Source organism: Monodon monoceros, unplaced genomic scaffold (assembly GCF_005190385.1).
Source record: "Monodon monoceros isolate NGI ecotype Baffin Bay Population unplaced genomic scaffold, NGI_Narwhal_1 Super_Scaffold_13, whole genome shotgun sequence".
NCBI classification, from domain to species: domain Eukaryota; kingdom Metazoa; phylum Chordata; class Mammalia; order Artiodactyla; family Monodontidae; genus Monodon; species Monodon monoceros.
Window position 1 is genome coordinate 66,523,283 of NW_021703769.1, and position 22,259 is coordinate 66,545,541.

A 22,259-nucleotide genomic window follows, 5' to 3' on the forward strand; every position below is an offset into this window, starting at 1 on the left:
GGGTTGGGGCGGGGCACGGTCGTTGGCTTCAAATCTCTATCAGTCAGTCAGTCAATTAAATATTACTAACTTCTTTCATGTGCCAGCACTAGTAGTACGGTAGTGAACACAGCATGTGGTTCTTCTGCTTGGAGTTAGTCTGGGAGGGAAGGGTATTATTCTTAATAGTAATAACAACAATGGCCATAGCAGTCACTAATATTTATGATGAACCTACTATGTGCCAGGTATTAAGGCTTATTTTTTCTGTTCAAGTTTTTAATATGTCGTTCCGTTTAATCTCCCATGCGCTCCATGAGTAGGTACTCTTTTTATCTCCATTATATGATTGGAAATAATAAAGTGGCTTAGAAAGTTTCAGGCCAGTGGGATTGCACAATAAGCAGGTTAAACCTAGGCTGGTGGGTCAGGAGAGCTGGAGGAAATGGCATCTCATCTGAGATCTGAGGGATGACAGGCATTAGAGAAACACGATGACAGCTTCGGAGAGCACAGACAGGGGCTATATTTGCACTGAGGGAAGTAGGCTGGTTTTGAGTGATAATTTGGGGTCAGGTGTGACAGAATTGGTGACTGGAAGTGAGTAGTGAGGGAGAAGCCAAGGGTGGCTCCCAGGATGAGTAAGCGGAAACATCAGAAGTGAGGCAGAAGTTTAAAACTAAGTAGCATTTAGATTCTCACCAGAGATCTTGATTATTTTCCCCCCTCTGTCAAAAATACAAATGCTGCATTCAGAGGGTTAATGTCAACATAATCCTTATTTTTTTCCTGTGAACACCGATGAACCTCTGAAAACCGGAAAAACCTTGACTCTATTACCTTTAGTTAATTCTTTAAGTTTGGGTTCAGAGGTGAGGTGCTACAAACGTCTGATGTAAAGAACACAAGTGTGTCCCTGAAATAGAACAATAACAACTTTGTTTCCTCAACACACTCGTTTCCAGGGTTGAACTGAATATAAGGTGGATTCAAATGGAGACTAAATTAGTTGAAACACCGAGCATTTTCCTAAAATTCCCTCTTTACTTCCCTTTGATGATCTTTGATGATTTATGATGCTATTATTTGAATATTCAAATCCCTTTTTGTAGTCTGGGAAGCATAAATAAAAGTAGGGATGGAAACAAGGGACTTCGTTTTTTGTGTATATATCTTCACTGTTACCTGTGCTAAGGTTGTGGTAAAGAAAAATATATCAATATGCTTGGAAAATTTTCATCTTTACAGGTATCATGTTACTTTATGTGAATTTAAACTTGTCTAATAACAGGGCGAAGGAGAAGGAATGTAAATGTTATTAATTAAAAAAATTGGATACTACATGATTTTTTCAAAGACCTTTTGAATGTAACCATCATTTCCTCTAAAGTATATATCTTATCGTATTTAATAAATTGTTTTATAAAAGCAGCAACAACAGAAATGAGGCAGAAGAACGAGGACTTGGTTTGGGGCAACTTCAGTTTGAGGTCCAAATCGTGGTGCTGAGCACGTAGGGGAGAGCTCTTGGCTGAGAGGTGCAAATTTGGGAGTCACCAGCATGAACAGATTTTTAAGTCTGTAGATTGACAAGATGGCCTGGGGAGAGAGTGTCCACAGGGAAGAGACCAGCACCTGGGACAGACCTTTGAGGAATTCCAGTAGGTTAAGGGGTAGGGAGAACAGGAGGAGGAGCCAGGAAAAGGGGGAGGGGCCATGGAGGGCAGGGTCGGGAAGTTACAGGGAGGCTGAGTTCTGTGCAGTCTAAAGAACTTTCTGTTAGAGTTGTTCTTAGGAGGTGGAGCAATCCTTGTCCTGGAGGTGTGCAATGAGAAGCTTGGTGACCAGCCCTCAGGGATGTTGTAGAAGCGGGTGAGATCAAATGTCTTTGAATTGGCAGGAGTTGTTTGGTTCTTTGTAAGCAATAAAAATTGACTGTAGGTGTCTTAAAAAGCAAGTGGAAAGGTGTGGGTTTCTACATTCACGCAGTGCCAGGCCTTAGAAAGAACAGGATCCAGAAGAATGGACCCTGAACAGTGGACCCTGGGAACAGGGTCCAGGACAGTGGCTCTTGGATCTAGGTGGCAGGAACTAATGGGCTACCTTCACATGGCAACACTACTGATTCAAGAATCAAATTCAAGCAACAGTTTGATTGGCTGATCTTGGGTCACATGCCCCCCCCAACCCCCACCCCCTTGGCCAGGGGAGAGCTGGGCACCTTGATTGACAGCACCACCAAGACTGCACATCATGGAGCAAGGCTGGTTTCCCAAAGGAGAATCAACATGCCACTTACCAGAATGGAGAATGGATGCTGTGCAGGCAAAACCAACAGATGCCCACTATAATCTCCATGGCCCTGTCTTTGATTGGGTGATACTTGCAATGTTCACATAACAGCCCACCGCTCCTTGCGGAGCTGTTGCTAGTGTTTTGCCTGTTGGAGGATTAAGTTTCTCTGTTTGCTTTTTAGAGTAAGTTAGGGGACTGGGATTGACATGAATTTGTCTCTGGGCTTCAAGCCACTAGCTCTGGAGGCACAATTTGGCAGATATGACTCATGTTATTTCTTGACATGACAGTCAAGAAAAGACTTGGCCTTGTGGCTATGTGGCCCCTTCTTCATGAGCAAGGGTAGGAGCTGGTAGTAGACAGATGGTATAAATCTCTGTTGCATCAGCGAGGTGGGTGTGCCCATCCTACAGGCACTTACTGAAAAGAAGCCCAAGTTACAGGCGCCTGTGGGTAAAGGAGACCTGTCAAATCTTATACCTCCTGGTACTTTCTCTTACCTGAGCAAACTCCTAGGTGCAGTCATCCTCATAGGACTGCGATATTTAGAGGAATAAGGGTAGGGTGAGACGCTGTATCCCATCTTTCCTCAATCCACCAACACGGACTGATCGAATTGAATGTTCTTAATATCAAGCCCCTAAATAAAAAAGAAAAGGTACAGGAACACATGAAACACAGGAGAAAAGAGGGGCCCTCCCTGCCCATCCTCTAACTTCTCACCTTTGCTTTATTAGTCATACGTTCTTTGGTCTCAGGAAACAAAAACCCAATTCAAGTTGCTTTAGACAAGGAGGGATTTGTTGACTTATACAGAAAAGTCAAGGGGTTCTCCCTTCAGGCTTCGTTGAATCCAGGTGCTCATATGTGGTTATCAGATAGCTGTTGGCTCTGCTTTTCTCTTTGTTGGCTTCATTCTCAGGAAAGCTTTTCCTTAGTGATAATAAAGATGGCAGATGCAGACTCATTCCTCACCAGCTTAGCAGTACTGCTGGAAAATAAATCTTCTTTCCTAATAAATTCCAGCAAGAGTCCTGAAGTTGATTCTCATTGGGCGCCTTGAGTCACATGCCCATCCTTGAATCCTCACTGTGGCCTGGGTCCTATGTCCACCCTGGGAACTGGGCGTGAGGGCATCCTTAGCCAGCTCACAGGAACTGGGGATCAGATGCCCCAAATAGAAGCAGAGGGGATGGATGCTGGTTGGGCGTGTTCACCACACTTGGTTTCGGGACCAGCTCTTCTCCTGGTCTGAGAGCTCTAGGGTGGGATGTAGCTGGTGAATGAAGGGATGTTGATGTTTCCCCTTAGGCCATGGCATTTTGTCCTACTGTCCCCGCCTTTGGGGCCTGATCAAAATGGGGAGGCCAAGGGGTCAAGAACAGTCTCCATGTGTTATCCAAACAAGCAGGATATTCCCAGCAGCTGTCCTGCCCAGGCCCTTCTCCCCAGGGTTGGTATAGCAGAAGGTGGTGGTGTGGGGCAGCTTTCTTCTCATGGGTTTGTTTACTTCTGAGGCCTGTCCTTTACCTCTCGTTGGCTCCACTGCTTTATCTGGCTCAGTTAAATAAATTTGGTAACATTATAAATGAGAACATTCCTTTCCTGCATTTGCTGACCACTGCAAGGCTATTGCTTTTGCTTTTGAGTTCTCTCTGTAGCGCTGGGCTGTTGCTAAACAAATGAAGTTTGTTCCTGCTTCCTCCTCTTTTACAGGAGGCAATCATCATCGTCATCACAATTTTGCAAATTCCCTTTGAGGCTGGGTAAATAAATGGTAGCCCCATATGATGGAATAAGATGCAGTTACGGAAACAGGATGAGGTCATTCTCTACATACTGAGATAGAATGGGCCTCCAGCTGTGCTAGTTTGGGAAAAAGCATGGGTAGAGTGTGCAGATCAGCAGTGCTCTTCAACATTTGAGTCACCTGTTCCCAGCATCCCCCCAATAACTCAGAATCTCTTGAGGTGGGCCTTGAGCCCTGATATGTTCTGAAAAGTCCAAATGACTCAGTGTGCAGCCAGGGCTGAGAACCAGGGGTATAGAATTGTATCATATGGTTGAAACAAAAGGGACATAGATAAAAAACAAGAAGGAAATAGAGAATTATACTACATATATAGGTAGAGACTCACATGTGCTGACACACGTGCAGAGAATATCTCTAGAAGGATAGACAAGAAATAGTTCCCTCCAATAATGGAGTAGAGCAGTGATTCTCAACCATATGCTCATCTGTAATGTTTGAATTTTAAGCCATAAGCATGGTATATAGTTTTAAAAAGAATTCCTCACTGCACACCCAAGGCCGGCCAGGCAGGGCTGTGAGATGATTCTGAGCTCACGCAGCTTGGCTGTGCTGGGGCCAGCCGCCCACAGATGCACACGTACCACCCACCGCCCCGGCCACAGCTGCCTTCCTCTTGACTCAGCCATGGTGGGTGATTTCTGAGTGAGGGGGTGACCAAAAAAGTCCAATCATTCATTTATTCATTCATTGTTAATGCACTCATTCATATTTTTATTAAGAATTAGATGTGGGGCGGGTACCTGCCAAGCACGTGAATCTGGTCTCATCCTCACAACTACATGTGAAGTAGGTGATCTTATCCCCATTCTGTGGTTGGGGATATTTTAGCTCAGAGATAATAAGTAATCAAGGTGAAAGTATTTGAGTCAGGAAGACCAGCTAAAACAGAGCTTGTAAACCAGTGGGACTCAGATGTTTTTGGATGTTCTGCACAGAGCTTAAAAAAATTCCCATCTGGCAACACCGGACTAGCTCTCACAGGGCCACTGTTGAATGGAATTGAGTATCCCAGGGATGGACGTGTGCTCTCTAGTTCATCCCATCCACCCATCCCCGCTGTATTACACCAGGCTGGCTTCACTTAGTCACAAGGCCTGGCCTTTGTAGGCATTTAAGTTTGTAACCCCTGCAATAAAGTAGGTAGGATGAGCCAACCATTATCTGTCCCATGGGGCTCCTGAGCTGAATTATCCTGTGGAATGTGTCATTTCTACTCCAATCTGTCCTTCATCTGTTCACTGGAGAACTAAGCTCTGTGCCTTGAATTTCCTTGTGGCCATAATGGGATGGGCTATTGGTAGTGATATATTTATGGAACAGGTTTGCACAGTAGGGAATGACTAAAATATATTATAGAAAGGGACAGTCATCCAGACTGGCAGGAGTGTGGGGTAATGGAGTGAGAGGAGTTAAGAGTAAAGTTAGACGGTGGCTATATGTGGATGGATGGATGTCAGCCTGCGGTATTTGAACTTTATTCTTTAGGCCAGTGCTGTCCAATAATACTTTCTACGATGAGTGCCCAGTGTGCCCAATAGCCACATGTGACTATTAAGCACTTGAAATGTGGTTAGTGTGAACGAAGAACTGCATTTTAAATTTCATTTAATTAATTTAAATTGGCATAGCCCCATGTCACCTGTGGCTACCATATTGGACAGTGCAACTTTAGATGATAGGCAGCCAGTGAACGTGTTGGGGCAGGGAAATAATATCAAGCTGGGTTTTCACAGGATGAATTTTCCAGGGGTGTGTAGGCTGCAGGGGGTGGAGGGAAGTAGGTAGGAATAATATTGACAGTGTTTACTATATGTTAGGCTCTTACTGTGTCCACACACTGTACTAAGATGACCTCATTTAATCCTCACAACAACTCTATGAGAAAAGCACTGTTATTATTTCTATTTTATAGACTAGGAAACCAAGACACAGCAAGGTCGATGGACTTATTCAAGGTCACAGAGCTAACAAATAGTGGTGCCTGGTGTAGCGTCCGGGCAGCTTGGCTGCAGAGCTTGGACTGTAAACCTCTAACCTGGAAGGAAGTAAATAAACCTTCATTGAGAGCTTACTTTGTGCCCTGATGCCGTGCATCTGTACACCATGTCTCATTTAGATATCATGGCAATCACATAACATTGGTGGTCTTATCTCCTCTGTGGTTATGGAAACTTTGGCTCATCAATTTCTGGGGAGACCAGTTAAGGTTTCATTGCAAAATTCCACATCTGAGTTACTGAGGGCGGTTAGGGTGGAATCAGTGGGGTGTATACAGGAGGATATGGTATGAAAGATGTTGCGAAGGAAGAATCAGTAGGATTTAGCAATTGATTGGATAGCTGGGGTGAGGAAAGCGGGGGAGGATTTCTTCTGGAACAGTGAGATGAATGACAAACACAAATGCAGCCACACCATGTGAGTTGAGAGTGTGGGCTCAAGAGAAAGACAAACCTGGTTTCAAATACAAGCATTGCCACCGACTAGCTGGACACCCTTGGGCAAGTCATGTCTCTTTGAGTGTCAGCATCCCTGTCGTTATAACGTGGATCAAAACACCTTCCTCACAGGGCCATGATGTGGCTCAGGTGAATGGATGTGAAAGCCCTTCCAGACTCAAGTCCATGGCCATGTGAGTCACTCTTCTGAATGTCAGTGAGGCAAGGTGTTAGGTGGAGATGGTTACCAGGCCTTTCTGCCTTTGATCATGGAGATGTTTCCAGAAAGCATGTGGGGGAGCCCCACCTCATCTTGGACACTAGGCAGAATTTCGTGCCAGTGAGTCAGCTTTGACCTGGGAGGAAAGAGGGGTCCTCCCCGGCCATCGCAAAGCAAACTTGCGATGCTGGTGCCTCCAACTCAACTGCCTCTTTCCACCAAGAGCTTTGTGTGTGTTGTCTCATTTGAGCTTCACAACAGCCTTCTCAGAGTAGGTACTGCTATCATTCCCATTTTGGAGAAGGAGATGGAGGCTCAGAGAGGCATAGTAATAGTAATTGGGTTAGTATTGGCATAGTAATTGGGCTAATGTCCTTCAGTTTATGGCTCGTAAAATGAGGGTTCAAACTTAGGTCCATCTGATCCAGAGGCCTGGCCTGTAGCTCTTGCAGATTGTGGATTTCTATCTCGAGAAACGGCTATTTGGAGGCCTCCTGAGAGAGATGAGAGCTGAGGAGAGTGTTGAGGGTCCTTCTCTTTCTTCTCCCAACACAGACATCTGTAGCTAGTGCTGGGATATCTATCTCAGGTAATTATGGATTCGGGGACAAAGATTGCTTCCCAAAGATGTCAGTTTTCCATTTTAGACCCTGGTGAGAATAGGGTACAAGAGATGGATCCACTCCAAAGAGAGAAAATAAAAATTTAATACTTCATCTAGTTCTCTTTGGATGCAACAAATAAATTATAATGGCTAGAGTTGGGCATTTGGGAGTGGGTGCAGTATGAGGTAGAGTTGGGGTCCCATTGCTTTCTGGGGCCAGATACTCCACAGAGGTCTCCTGGGATCAATGAGCTGTTTCTGATCCTTGGCTGGTATATCAGTTTATTATTGCTGGTATAACAAATTACCATGAACTTAATGCCTTAAAATGACACAGATTTATTACCTTATAGTTCTGGAGGTCAAAAGTCTGAAAATGGGTCTCATGAGGCTAAAATCAGGATGTCTGCAGGGCTTCATTCCTTCTGGAGGCTCTAGGGGACAATCTGTTCCTTGCCTTTTCTAGCTTCTAGAAGCTGTCCACATTCCTTGACTTGTGTTCCTTTCCAGCAATGACATCACTCCAGCCTCTGCTTTTATAGTCACACCTCCTTCTCTGACTCTTGAGTCTCCTGCCTCCCTCTAATAGGGACCCTTGTAATTACAATTAATTGGGGCCCACCAGCATAATCCAGTATAATTCCCATTCTCAAGATCCTTAATGTAATCACATCTGCAGAGTCTATTTTGCCATGTAAAGTAACATAATCACAAATTCCAGGGATTAGGACGTGGACATCTTTGGTGAGGTTGGGGAAAGATGTTATTCTACCTACAGGCCTGTGACCTTTGTGTTTTACATGTAATACGGGAGGAGTGGAGGACGACAGTACTTGGGACCTTAATCTCATTCTCTGCTGGAGCCAAGTAGCAGTTTCCCCTTTTAAACAGGTCCTGCATGCATTCTCCCATCTGACCCTCAGCCATTTTCATTGCTTATCTGTCCCTTAGGCATTTGAGTTTGAGACCGCATTGTGTAGTCCTAAGAAAGCATGGCTACGGGTTGGATTCAGAGGGCTGTAGGCTGCAGGCTTTTAACCTCTACAGAGCAAGGAGTTATTGAATAAACTGTGAAGCATCTAGGAATTCTTGGCTCTTACGAGGTACCTGTTTGAAAGTAGGACCTGGTACGTGTTTCAGCAGCTCATTGAATGTTGGCTCTTATTTAAGAAAAGCTAGTTTTATCCTGAATTTGCCAAAACAGAAATGTGGGGGTGTTTGTTTGTATCACAAAAGGGTTTAGTTTGTTTCTTTAAATAGCCAGCCCTACTACTTTTCTGTGAAGTGTTTTAGTTAGTGGGAAATGTGATTTGCAGAACTTTTCAGAAGCACATTGTATAAAGTAAGTACCTGCACTGGAAGGTCATCAACTTTCCAGTCTGTTCCCAGCTTCTCTGTAGAGTATGCTGGAGTATAGCCAAGTCCCTTGGCATATTGAGTCTACCTTGGTAGGGATGGATTGTTTATTGTGTGGCTAATTGGAAGGCTGCCTAAAGAGACCTAGTTGATGACTGGTGTCTTCCTACCCCTGTCTATGGTGGCAGAATGTGGAAGGCCAGCCAGGAGCTACAGCTACCATGAAGTTGATTGGGCGTTCTTCTTATTCTGTGGCTGATGATATTCATTCTTTTGTTCATTCATTCATCAAACATTTATTTACATATCAGTTATGTACCAGGAATTGTGGTAGACACTAGGAAACTAGAGATGAGCCCCCCTCCTTCCCTCAAAGAGAGTATGGATGAATAAGATCATAACTGATATTTTAGATATTTTGAAGAAAGGTTCTAGACTAAAGTAGTTTCTTATAAATGGTGAATGGTGGGCGGGGGGAGGAGGACTTTCCTAAACATCTCTGGGTTAAGGAAGAAATGAAAACCACAGTAATAGGCCACTTAGAAACTTAAAACAGTGATGGCACTAAATAGAAAACATAGGATGCAGCCAAAGCTGTACTTGAAAGGAAAGTTTTTAGCTTTAAAATCTTAAAACTTTTAATGAAGAAGAATGGGAAGAAATTAACTGAACAGTCAATTCAAGAAGCTTTAAAAAGAATAATGAAAAAAAAGCAGCAGACATTTGTTGAATACTCATGATACGCTAGGCACAGTTCTGAGCATGGATTAGCTTGTTTAATTCTGACAACACCACTGTAATATGGGTATTATTATTATCACCGTCATTTTTCAGAGAGAAAACTGAAGCACAGGGAGATAAGGTAATGTGCCCAAGTACTATAGTTTACAAATGATGAATGCATCCAAACCTGGCCATTTGACTCCAGATACTCCCCACTAATAAGGAATAAAAGTACAAATACAAATAAAAGAAGTAGGACAAGTGAGAGTAAAACTAACAATTAATCAAGTAGGAAAAAAACAATAGAATTGAGAAATATGTCCATGATTTGCTTCTTTGAAATGAAAGAATAATAAAATAGACAACAAGGAAGATGAACCTCTGGAAAAAATAAAAAGAGAGATTCCCTAACAATACAATGTGAAGAAAGCATGAGAAAGGGCACAGCACCATCCCAGATAAGATGATGCAGTTGAAACACACTGAGAAGAACACTATGGATAATTCCAAAGGAAAATATAAATTCCAAAAGTTAGTTTGAGGAGAGAGTGAGGGAGAGGTGAAGCTGGTTAAAGCTCCAAATGGGACAGGACTGTCTGCTGTCATCCCTTTTATTCCACATTGTTCTGGAAATTCTTGACATGGAAATATAAGGGGAAAAAAAGAGGCATATCTATCAGGGAGGAGAAGAGAAAAATGTTATTATTGGGGATAATATGATTCTCTACATGGAAAACTTAATGGAAGCAACTGAAAACCCGCAAAAACTATTACAAATTTAAAAAATACTTACAAAATAAATACACTGAAAGTTTATTTCTTTCCTATTTGTAAACGATAACCACTTGGAAAACAAAATGCGAAAGATTTCAAAAATCATAATAGCGTAGAAAAAGGACCTCTCAGATAATACTAAGTGAGAAATTTGTAGAACTATAGAGAAAATTAAGACTTTATTGGGAGACATAAAATAAAATTTTAACAAAGGGACACCCTATTCCTGCTAGAAAGACTCATCGTTATGAAAGTGTTAATTACCAAAGTCCCAATAAATTTTTTTTTCTGGGGGTGGGAAATTTACTAAATACAATTCCAATAAAAATTACATCGGTTTATTTATTTGTTTGTTTATTTATTTATGGCTGTGTTGGGTCTTCGTTGCTGTGTGCAGGCTTTCTCTAGTTGCAGCGAGTGGGGGTTACTCTTCATTGTGGTGCAAGGGACTTCTCTTGGCAGTGGCTTCTCTTGTTGCGGAGCATGGGCTCTAGGTGCACGGGCTTCAGTATTTGTGGCACGTGGGCTCTGTAGTTGTGGCTCGCGGGCTCTAGAGCACAGGCTCAGTAGTTGTGGCGCACGGGCTTAGTTGCTCTGCGGCATATGGGATCTTCCCGGACCAGGGCTCGAACCTGTGTCTCCTGCATTGGCAGGTGGATTCTTAACCCCTGCACCAGCAGGGAAGTCCCTCCATCGGTATTTTTAAAAGCTTGATAAACCGATTCTAAAGTTCACTTGGAACTCTCCGTGACTGCCAAGAAAATGTTGAAAATAAGGATAATGAGGGAGGACTTGCCCAACCAAGATATAACATGTTATAAAGGTACTATAATTAAATCCCATATTGCTTTATTATAAGACAGATCAGTGGAACAGAACAGAAGGCCCAAAGACAGACCCCAGGGTATATAATTATTTAGCATATAATAAAGTTGGCATTTGAGATCAGTGGAGAGGGGATGAATTATTCAGTAAAAGATGCTGGCACAATTGATTACCTATTTGGAAAAAATGGCAAATTAGATTCCCATGTCATTTCAGATACCCAAGAAATTACAGATGATAAAAGAGTTTAAAGTGCAAATGATGCCATATAAAAGTTAAAGAAAAAGAATTGTATTTATGGGAATTTGGGTCATGTGGGAAGGCCTTTTGAAGTGTAGTTGGATTAAGTTTTCTTTGTCCATTTTTTTCTTTTAGTGGTCTGCAAGTTATATGTAATACTTCTGTTCTTATTCCTAATTGTTAACACACATATTCAAACTTATAATGTCCTAAATGCGGTTTCTCAATACCTATAAACTCCTGAGGAATAAGACAAGACTCTTAGCATATTGCAATTTTATAGTCTTTTTCCCAACCCCATCTCTTATGACTTAAGTCTCTCTTCCCCCGCCCCGCTTTTCTTTTTGTTCTCTCTTTCACCACTGTTTGTTATGCCCCATTCATTCATTTTGTTGTTGTTTTGCGGAGTGTATATTCTTTATTACTTCTTTTGTGGGAAGTAAATTTTCCAAGTTCTTATATTCTGGAAATGTCTTTATTTTGTACTTTCACTTGAATGCTAGTTTGGCTATGTATGGGGTTTTAGGTTCAAATGACTTTTTCTAAACCTTTGAAGACATTGCTCCATTGTATTCTAGAATTCAAAGTTGCAGACAAGAAATCTGGTGTTAAAATTATTTTTGTTCCTTTGTCAGTAATCTTTCTCCTCTTCTCTTCCTGCCACTGCTGGACGCGTCCTCACAATGATCTCAGAGCCTTGAAAATCCTCACCATTAGTTGTTTCTTTCATTCACATCTATTGACACTTGATAGTTTCTTTCAATTTAATGACTCAAATTCTTCTTAATCTTTAGAGGACTTCCTTCTGTTTTCTTTAATTACACATTCTTTACTGTTCTCTCTGTTCTTTCCTGAGTATCCTTCTATATGGTTGTTAGAATTTTGGGATCTATCCTACAGTTTTGTATCGTTTCTTTTATTTTTTCTTGCCTTTTTGCAGAATTCAGGGAAAATCACTCAATTTAGACTCCAGTTTGCTAAGTTCCTCTTTAGCTGTCTCCATTCTATATCAGCCCAACCACTGAGTTTCCAATTTGGGCAGTCATATTTTTCATTTCCTGACCTTTGTTTTTCTTTGACTCTTCATTTTGTTTCAAAATGAAAGTGGGCTTATTTTCCCTGATTATATAGTTAATACTCACTGTCAACATTTCAAACAATACAGATGTAAGATTGTAAGTAAAAATAATCTGTAGTCCTACTGCCCAGAGATAACCATCAGTGGCATTTTTTGGCCACTGCTCATGTATTTCTCTCAGCAGTCACAGATATACAGGCACAGAGAGGGACCACCCACCCCCCCCACACACACAGCACACACTGTTTGATACAAATGTCTTCAGACAAAGCATATATTATTTATAAAATACAGTAAATACTAAAACAGAAAGGGGAGAAAGCAAAGGAGAAAGCAATTGGCCCCTTTGGAACTCTTGTTTTAAACCACGAGCGTTTAAAATGTTTTTATTACAGAAAATATACGTAAAAGTAGAGAGATTAGTATGATGAATCCTTCTGTGTCCATCAGCCAGGTTCAGTAATGATCAGTCAAGACTCATTTTTTTTTCCCATCTATAACCCTCCCCTTTCTATCTCCTTTATGTCACACTGAATTATTTTGAATAGAATCACCTTATCCATAAAGATTATAGGATGTATTCTTAGAGGAAAGTATTCTTTAAGAAAAATAATCATAATACCATTATTACATCAAAAATTATAATTCCCTAATATCAATAACAATGATTCTCTCATACCATCAAAAAGTGAATATATCCACTTTTCTGACTGTCTCATAATTTTAAAAAACTATTAGTTTGTTTAAATTAGGATCCAAACGAGGTCTACATATTGCATTTAGTTGATATGTTTCTTAAATCTCTTTGAATGTATGTTTCTCCTAGGCCCTGCTACTTTCCTCTTGCAGTTTTCCATTTTTGTTTGTTTGTTTGTTGTTGTTTTGAGCAGTTTTAGGCATATAGAAAAATTGATTGGAAAATACAGAGTTTCCATATACTCCCTCAACCCCATTTCCACCCTGGTTCCCCCTGTTATTAACATTTGCAAGTGAAATAAATCAAAAAGAGAAAGAGAAATACCATATGAACTCACTTATATCTGGAATCTAAAACAAAAACCAAACCAAACCAAAACTAAAAAGCGAACTTGTAGATACAGAGAACAGATTGGTGGTTGCCAGAGGTGGGGGTGGGGAGTGAGTGAAACGGGTGAAAGTGGTCAAAATAAAAAGTTCTGGGGATGTAATATATAGAGAGTTGATTATAGTTCATAGTACTGTAGTGTATATTTGAAAGTTGCTAAGAGAGTAGATAAAAGATCTTATTACAAGAAAAAAAATTATAACTATTTTTGGTGATGGATGGATGTTGACTTAACAGTGATGATCATTTTGCTGTGGTCATATATATATATATATATATGTATGTGTATATATATAGGATCATTATGTTGTACACCTGAAACTAATATAATGTTATATCAGTTATATCTCAATTAAAAAAATGAAGACAACTATATTCAATATCCTATGGCAAACCATAATGGAAAAGAATATTAACAAAAAAGAATGTAAAAAAAAATGAAATGGCGTGCCTTAGAATCGTTAGGAGTATTAAATGAATTAATATATGTACAGTGCTTGTAAAGAATCTTGCATTAGTGTGGTACATTTGTTACAATTGATGAGCCAATAGTGATACATTGTTATTAATTAAAAGCCATTGTTTATACTAGGGCTCACTTTTTGTTTTATATATTCTCTAAATGCAGCCGTCGCTACAGTATCGTCCAGAAGAGGACAGATGCTCTCCTCTCCTCTTCCAGTTTATTTGTTGAAAAAACGTCTTGTAGCTTACCACATTCTTGTGTATTAAAAATTTTTTTTTTCTCATTGCCTCTCTGTGGTGTCATTTAAAATGCGTCTGTCACTTGTAGTTGCGGTAAATTGGTAGTTGGGTGAAGATTCTTGAACTGATTCAGGTGTGATTATTTTGGCAAGAATACTTCACAGGTGGTAGGATTCTTCATAGCACTTTCACCAGCAGGCAGGTAGTGTCTTTTTCTGATGTTGGCAGCATTGATGATTGTTGCCCAGGTCCATTATATCACTAGTGGTAACCTTGAGGTTTCCTGTCCTGTTTTCATTTACTGAGAATGTCCTTTAGAAAGATTCTGAGCATGGTGCCCATCCTCCAGGAGTCCACAGTCTAGAGTTTATAAAAATAGATTTGAACAACAACAAAAAATAGTTTTATTTTGTATGTATTCTCTAATTGTCCCTCCCCCTAAGTAATATAGTCCCCAAATAGTGGAGCGTTTAACGCATACAAATTCAAACATATGTATGTACACATTTGGTTTCAAACTGCTAAAGTAACAATGTAAACATGTAGCCTGTTTCTTCCACTTAGTTGATGGTTGCTCCTGGGTGAGATGCAGGTGTGGGTCCGCCGTTCCTGCTCACTCTTCTTCTACATGCCCTTCACATTATGCATCTCTCTAAGTGTGATTCTAGTGATTAAATGTACATACTTCATAAGCGTTATGGACCTAAACACAAGCCAACAGCTAGCTTCCTGTGGTGCCCGATCTGAAAAACAACATTCTGTTCCAAAAGTAGTGGAAGATCATACAACTTAAGCGATCTTCACTAAAGTGTAATTTTGAGCATATGTGATCTTTTGAACCCTAGTTAACATTACAAGCGAAGTAATTTGCAAGTTGTAACATCCGTGTACCCAAGAGTTTGACTTCAATAAAAGACAAGGTGCAGAAGCTGAAGGCATTGTTTATGTTGGTATAAAGCCTTTACTTGTTGGGAAGTCCAGGTTTAACGATTTCTTCCTCTCTTCCCCTCCTTTCCTACTCTCCACTTTCCTTTTCCCCCACTCCTACCCTTATTTTCTCTTTTGCAGTCTGCTGTTTTGTCGTGCACAAGCGGTGCCATGAGTTTGTCACTTTCTCCTGCCCAGGTGCTGACAAGGGTCCAGCCTCCGATGTAAGTAACGGGCCCTGGTCACCTCTCTCTGTCCACAGTCAATGCATCCTTTTGGGTATCTGTGAGTACACTGAGACAGAAAAGTCAGGATGTCATGGTCCTATAGCCTCTGAGACGATTTTCGTTTTAATGGGAAAGAACAAAACAGCAAAACATTTTGAGAGGGGTGTGTGACTTCAAGAAACCAGCTAGTTTCCCTACTGTGATTCTGCAAAATGTCTTCATGTTTATGGCTGAGGCATGAGAGTGGTGGGCAGCGGCTAAATTTTTATGGCTACTATAAAAAGGTAGTTAGGATGGTACCTTACGGTGTACTTTTTAGCTCTTTGGTAGGGAATTTTTTGTACTAGGGCCCAAGAATTAGGAAGAAGTGAGCTTATCCTGCTACTGTGTACCCCCAAAGTATGATTACTGCTGGTGGGACAAGGGATGCTTCTGGGTAAACCTGGCAGTTTTTGTTTTGATCATTATGGATTTATTTTAATATGGATTGGAAAATGTGTCTAGTAATGCTTTTGCATTTATGGTGGGGATATAAAATTTCCTGTCTAGGTAAAGGTAGTTAGGTTAAATAAAAAATAAAGAGACTCAAGGAAAATATTAAGTGAATGGCAGTGTGAGTGCTCTAAGGATATGGCAAAGTCTTGGTGCAAGTTTACCAAAAGTTTGGGGTACCATGTGGATTGCCTACCCAACAGCCATTCCTAACCCCCACTCTTTTACTGGCAGAGGCCACTTCTCATGCTAAAAGCTGAAGATGCCTGATACTTGTTTTCCCAGGCTCCCTTGTAGCTAGTGTAGCACGTGACCCAATTCTGCTCAGTGGGAACTGCAGGGAAGTCTGGGCAGGGCTTCTAGGAAGACTTTCCTTTCTGATAAAGGAAGACACTCCTTACTTTGTTCTGTTGGACATTTTTGTGGGAGGATATAATGCACAGAGTTGTGGCAACCGTTTGAGTCAATGAGGGAGACACGGCTGACATCCTGAGCGTGGCAGGGTGGAAGAGTTGAAGGGATCTGGGTCATCGATGACATTGGTGAGCTGCTGAGCCAACGCTGAGTTCTCTTATGCCCAGACTCTGTATGTGAGATAAGAAGCACCTCTTATTGGTAAAGTCTCATTGTTTGCGTTATTCTTTTCCATGGAGCTGAAACTGTCCTGGACCTTCCACCATGCACACTCTTCCACTGGCCCAGTCATGAACTGCGTTCAGCGTACCCTCTGTGTAGCTGTCACCCCTGGTTCTCTTATTTTGTTCCTGCTTTGGTTCACCTTCCTGGAATTTTCCCCATTGGCTTTGTCTCCCACTGGTCCTGTCCTGGTCCCTTAGACTTGACATCTGACCTGAGGTTGCGTGAAGTGGGTGGTGATAACTACCTCTGTTATTGCATATGTTCTTGCTGGCCTTCTATAAGTGGTCATCTGCCATTTGGCTGCAAATCAGGGGCATACCACGCACACTCTAGAGCTAATACTGAAGTTGCTTTCCTTGGAGACTGTGGTACTTGGGTTTAAAAACTCCAGGCATCAGAGAACAACCAAAGCCTTCACAGGCTTCTTTGCAGAGACAAAGATGGGACCATTCTTCATGTTCTCTCAGATCACACTCCCTGACCCTTTTAGTGCAATTCCATCTCTTGTCCCCAGGAAAGCAGGCAGGGAAGATTGGGGGGACAGCATGGCTCCATTATGCAAGCTCTGAATGTTCATGCAGACCAAGGCTTGGTACTCAAAGAGCAGCCAAGAGGATGGTGTTTCCCATATCCTGTCTTTATTCATTGACTTTTTATGTTGCCTAAGATAGAAAGAGCTCAATCTGTTTTATGCGAAAAGGGAAATTTTGGTCCCTGAAACTGAAAAGCTCCAAGGGTAGACTGGCTTCAGACACAGTGAATCAAGGGGCCGAAATGAGGTCTTCAGGAATCTCTTTCTCCATGTCTTGGCCCAGCCTTCCTCTGTCCTGGTTTCTGTTTCAAGAAGATTTTTCTCCTAACGACAGCATGATGGCTGTGGTACCTTTAGTCATAATGTCTTGTCAGTGCTGCAGTTCCAGTGACAAGAGCTAAAGTCTCATTGGACCCTGGGTCATATGTAACCAGAGGATGGTTATGCTAATTGGCAGGCCTGGTTATGTGCTTACTCCTGGCGAGGAGGGCCGGTGTGCCTACCCCATGATTTGAGAGTGGGGGAGAGGTGGTTCCTCAGAGGAGAACTAGAGAAGCAGTATTGTGTACTGGTTAAAATCGTAGGCTGTGGATGGAGCCTAGACATGTGTAACCTTGGGCAGAGTACTTAACTCCCTTGTGCTTTATATTCCTCAGCTGAAAATGAATAAAACCCTACCATCTAACTTTGCTACGAGTATCCAGTGTATACATATAAGACAGTGTCTGGTACGTATGTGAAGATGATAATGACAGTGCTAATGAATTACAGTGAATACATGCTGGGCAGACAGCAAGGACAGATGTCTACCAAATATGTCTGAAGAATGAATGGGTCCTCTGCCTGCCACCTGGCAGTTGTCCTTCCTAGGAGTGTGTAGGCGCCATAAGTTGTAGGAGACCCTGCTCTTTGTGAATGGAGCCGTGCAGCCGTTCATTGCCTTGGGCACGGGGAGAGCAGGCAGTACTGCCTGCAGCCAGCATGCATAGGATTTGGCAGCCTACCTGAAATGATTCTATCTCTGGACACAGTTCCAAGAAGGCCGGTTGGCACTGAGGATGATGAATTGGTCCAGACTCCTGAACTGACTTGACTTGGTTCATTGACCTTTTTCTGTCCATGGGTGGAGACGTGATTAGAGATCTGGCCACACCTACTTGCCAACCTGGCCAGGCTCTCTGAGGTATGGAGGAGTGCCTTCCTCCTCTGTGACCTCGCAGGAGCTGGCATGCAGCAGGCTCATGGAGTAGAAAAGCACAGTCTCCATCCATGAACAAGGAATGTGCTAGGTTTTGTCCTCTACGTTCTGCTATTCCAAGTCCAGTCTGAGTCAGGGAATATTCTGGATATTGGTAGATCTTTGTGTGGTTGGCATCCTCCTAGGTCTCTATCATGGCATATTAGGCTACCTGAGGGAATTTTATGAATCAGGCTTTGTCCCAGTGAACCCAGCTACTGACCCAACCATTCAGTGCCCATGGGAACAGGCAATACATATGGGCACCCACCACTGGGGGACCTCAAAACACAGCAGAGTTCCTGCGTGGTACTTCTGGTCATCTGTAGGCATCCTCCTGGTTCTTGGTCTCATCTGCTTGGAAACGCTCAATCCTGCTGTCTCTTTGACCTCTCAGGGAGACCAAGTCTCTGGTATTGCCGTAAGCATTACATATGGACATTACAGTTACCCAGCACTTAGAATACTGACCACATACACAGTGTCCTGAGAGATCTTCTCAGAACAAGAAAGAGAGGACTTGTCTCTGAGGGCTGGGACTAGGATGAGTCAAGTGAGGTACTTGTCTTGGGCACAAAAATTAAGGGATTCTTGCTTGTGTCTGTGGATGTCTGGTGGCTGGTTGATCTAGGATGGCCCCATTCACGTGACTGTCAGTGAGCCGGTTGGTGGCCTGGGTGCCTTGGCTCTCCTCCACATGGCCTCTCATCCTCCAGCTGGCTAGCTCTGCCTTGTTCACATGAGGTTTCAGGGTTCCAAGAGTCCCAGTGCATCAGTGCTTTTTCAGCCTGTGCATCATGTTTGATAATGTACCACTGGATCAAGTAGTCTCATGGTCAAGCCCAAATTCAAGTGGTAAAGAAATAGACTTCACTCTTCATTGAGGGGAAAGAATCTCTGGTCAAACTACTGAAGGTCCTGTTGACCCAGGGGACCGCTGTGGAACAGAATCCCTGGAGGCCATCACACTGGACTTCAGAAAAGACCTGTGGGTCTCACTGTAGTTCAGAGTCACAGATGACCTCAGTAGGAGAACAGACCTCATTTATTGCCTGCCCCAGGTCCCTGGCTGCCTTAGTGCCCTCCAGCTACAAATGGGACTTGGGCAATTTAAGGATCATGCCCAGAGACAATGGTGGTTAAGAGTGTGGATTCTGAAGTCAGTCATACCTGAGTTCAGGTCCTGACTCTGCCAGTTACTCATGAGGTGACCTTGGGTGTGTCATTTTCCTTCTCTGTGGCTCAGTTTCCTTATCCGTAAACTGGGATATTAGTACCAACCACATAGATTTGTTGTAATAAGTTTTAAGAAATCCTTAAAATGAATAAGAGTTAACTACAACCACAACAAAAGGATTAACAGCAAATGGATTAAAGAGTCATTGCATGAAAGTGTTAAGCACAAGTGTCCTTGTAAGCCCCTGGTGCAGGTAGCTGAGGGCATTTCCATTGCTCTACTTACCTCCCTAGTCAGGGATATACTGATAATTCTGTCCATGCCTCCACCCAGATCATTCCCTTAGGATGTAATGACTGTTTCCATTTCCATTACTTTACACAAAACCTCAAATTCTGTGGTGCAATGCTGAGAAAAGAACCTAGACTTTGGAGCCAGAAAAAGCTCAGTGTCAAAATCCAGTGCTGACACTTACAGCTCCATTGATCTTGGTAAAATAATTTCAGCTCTGTGACCCTTAGTTTATATCTTTAAAATGGGGAAAATAGTACGTATGTCATAGTTTTTTTTTTGGTGAGCATTCAATGAGAGTCTGCTTGAACCACGTCCAGAATAGTGTCTGGCACAAAGAAGGCACTCAGTAAATGGTTTCTAAATTATTATTAATCCTTGGAGGAGTCTCTCCTACTCAATAAGGGATGCAGGACCTGCCATGGAATAATAGGCAATAATAATAGCTGACTTTGTTGAGCAGAGGCTCTGTGCCAGGCAGTACAAAAGTACGAAAGGACTCTTGAGCTGGTTTGTCTGAAGATAATGTCGTCAACATTTTATGGTTTTAGAAATAATAATTTCTTATCATGCATATCAAGGTACTGAATAAAACTCACTCTTATGCCCTGTGCCCTCCTGATTCCATCACTAAATCAGTCAGTGAAAGACACTGGCAGTAATGTTGAGTGTATTCTTTTGTGTTTCTTAATCAAGTCTTATTTTATGAAGAGATATATTAAAAATGATAAATCATGTGTTAGATGTTGAAGATTTAATAAAAGGGAAATAAAAGAAAATTTTAAAAGAATGTTAGATTTATACATTAAAAAGAATATGCATATAAATGCTAATGGGCTTGAAAATCTGGTTGCAATGGATGATTTTCTAGGAAATTTAAAATTGGCAATTTTGTCTCGGGAAGAAATTGAAAACCATAACAGGAGAATAATCAAGAGAGAAATGAGAACATTGCCCAAGAAGCTTTTCTTCTCCCAGAGCTCCAGAATAATAGGCATCATGGGTAAATTATTTTAAACTTTAGAAGAATGAAGGATTTCTCCTAATTTTATTTTATTTTATCTTGATTTTTCATAAGAAAAGCCCAAGAAGCTTTTCTTCTCCCAGAGCTCCAGAATAATAGCCTTCATGGGTAAATGATTTTAAACTTTAGAAGAGTATGAAGGATTTCTCTTCATTTTATTTTATTTTATTTTCATAACAGTGAGTCTTAAAATATCTTTGTTTCTTTATTTTTGACATGCTTTCCTTTTTTTATTGAAGTATATTTTGATGTACAATATTATGTAAGTTACAGGTATACAACATAGTGCTTCACAATTTTAAAGGTTATGCTCCATTTATAGTTATTATAAAATATTGACTATATTCCCCTTGTTGTACAATATATCCTTGTGGCTTATTTCATACCTAATCTGTTCATTTTAAATTGTATCAAATTACAGAGAAAAAGTAAACCTTCACAATTTTAAAAATTGAAAATGAAATAAATCCAACTCAAATCAGCACTAGGAAAAGAGATCAGCTCATGGGAAGGACATTGAGAAGGAGTAAGAGCTTCAGGGACAAGGACCTCAGACACTGGAACTGAGGATCCAATACTTGCAAGATGTTTTCTCATTATCAGCTGTATCAGTTAGCTTTGCTGTGTAACAAACCATTCCAAAATTTAGTGGCTTCAAACAATAATCATTTATTATTTTTCATGATTCTGTGGGCTGCTTTGGTCATTCTTCTGATCTGGGTCTATTCAGCTGATCACTGCTGAGCTCTCTCATGTGTTTGGTCAGCTAGTGACTTGGCTGGTGCAGGATCACCTTGGATAGCTTCAGGAACATGACTGACACTTGGCAGCCTGTTGTCTGGTACACTTCATTCCTCCTCCACGTGGTCTCTTTTCCTCCCAGTAGGCAGGTTTAGGCTCTTTCACACACTGGTCTCAGGGTTCCAAGCACAGCAAGAGAGGGAAATCCCCAAAGCACAGGTGTTTTTCAAGCTTTTATTTGTGTCACAGTGGTTATGGCCAAGAACAGACTCAGAGGTGGAGAAATAGACTTCACCTCTGGATAGGAGGGCCTGCAAAGTCGCACTGCAGAGGTGCGTACAGGAAGGGGAGATTTGTGGCCATTCTGTAGTCTACCACACTGGCCCTTGCCTGCTCTGCCAGCTGTCTCATTTGTCCTTCCAGATCCTTTTTGCTTTCTCCCTGGGAGACTGACCTGTAAGGGCTGCATCCGTTGGGGTTCCCTTACCCTCTGGCTCAAGGGGAGGGACTGATAGGAGATTGGAGGGTGAGCCCAGGGTATTTATCATGAGGTCTTCTTCGCTTTACTCTTTGAAGGTCGCTGCTCCTCTAAAGGCAGTCATCTCTACACAATTCTCCCCTTTTGGGTTCCAGGAACTACTCTCTTCGCTTGTCCCTTTGCTCTTAATTGCCCCCAGTTACTACACTCTCCCTCATGGTTTCTCAACACCATGCCCACACCTTTCTAAATAGTCCTTTCAGGAAACCTGCCTTAAACTTTCTAATTTCAATATGCCATTTGTTTCCTGCTGGGACCCTGACTGATTTGTCCTTGCCTCATTTGTGCCTACTGTAGACAGGA

General features: G+C 41.8%; 1 protein-coding gene across 5 annotated transcripts in view; it reads left to right on the forward strand.

The window, feature by feature from the left end:
* PRKCB (protein kinase C beta) overlaps positions 1-22,259 on the forward strand; it is a 309,888-nt gene that overhangs the window by 115,515 nt on the left and 172,114 nt on the right. For 4 of the 5 annotated variants that reach the window (XM_029221907.1, XM_029221908.1, XM_029221906.1 and 1 more), the window contains one exon: positions 15,200-15,282. The exons of the other annotated variant lie outside the window; for it this stretch is intronic. In XM_029221907.1, the coding sequence (XP_029077740.1) occupies positions 15,200-15,282 (83 nt within the window). The remainder of the gene's footprint in view (positions 1-15,199; positions 15,283-22,259) is intronic. 5 annotated transcript variants of the gene reach the window in all.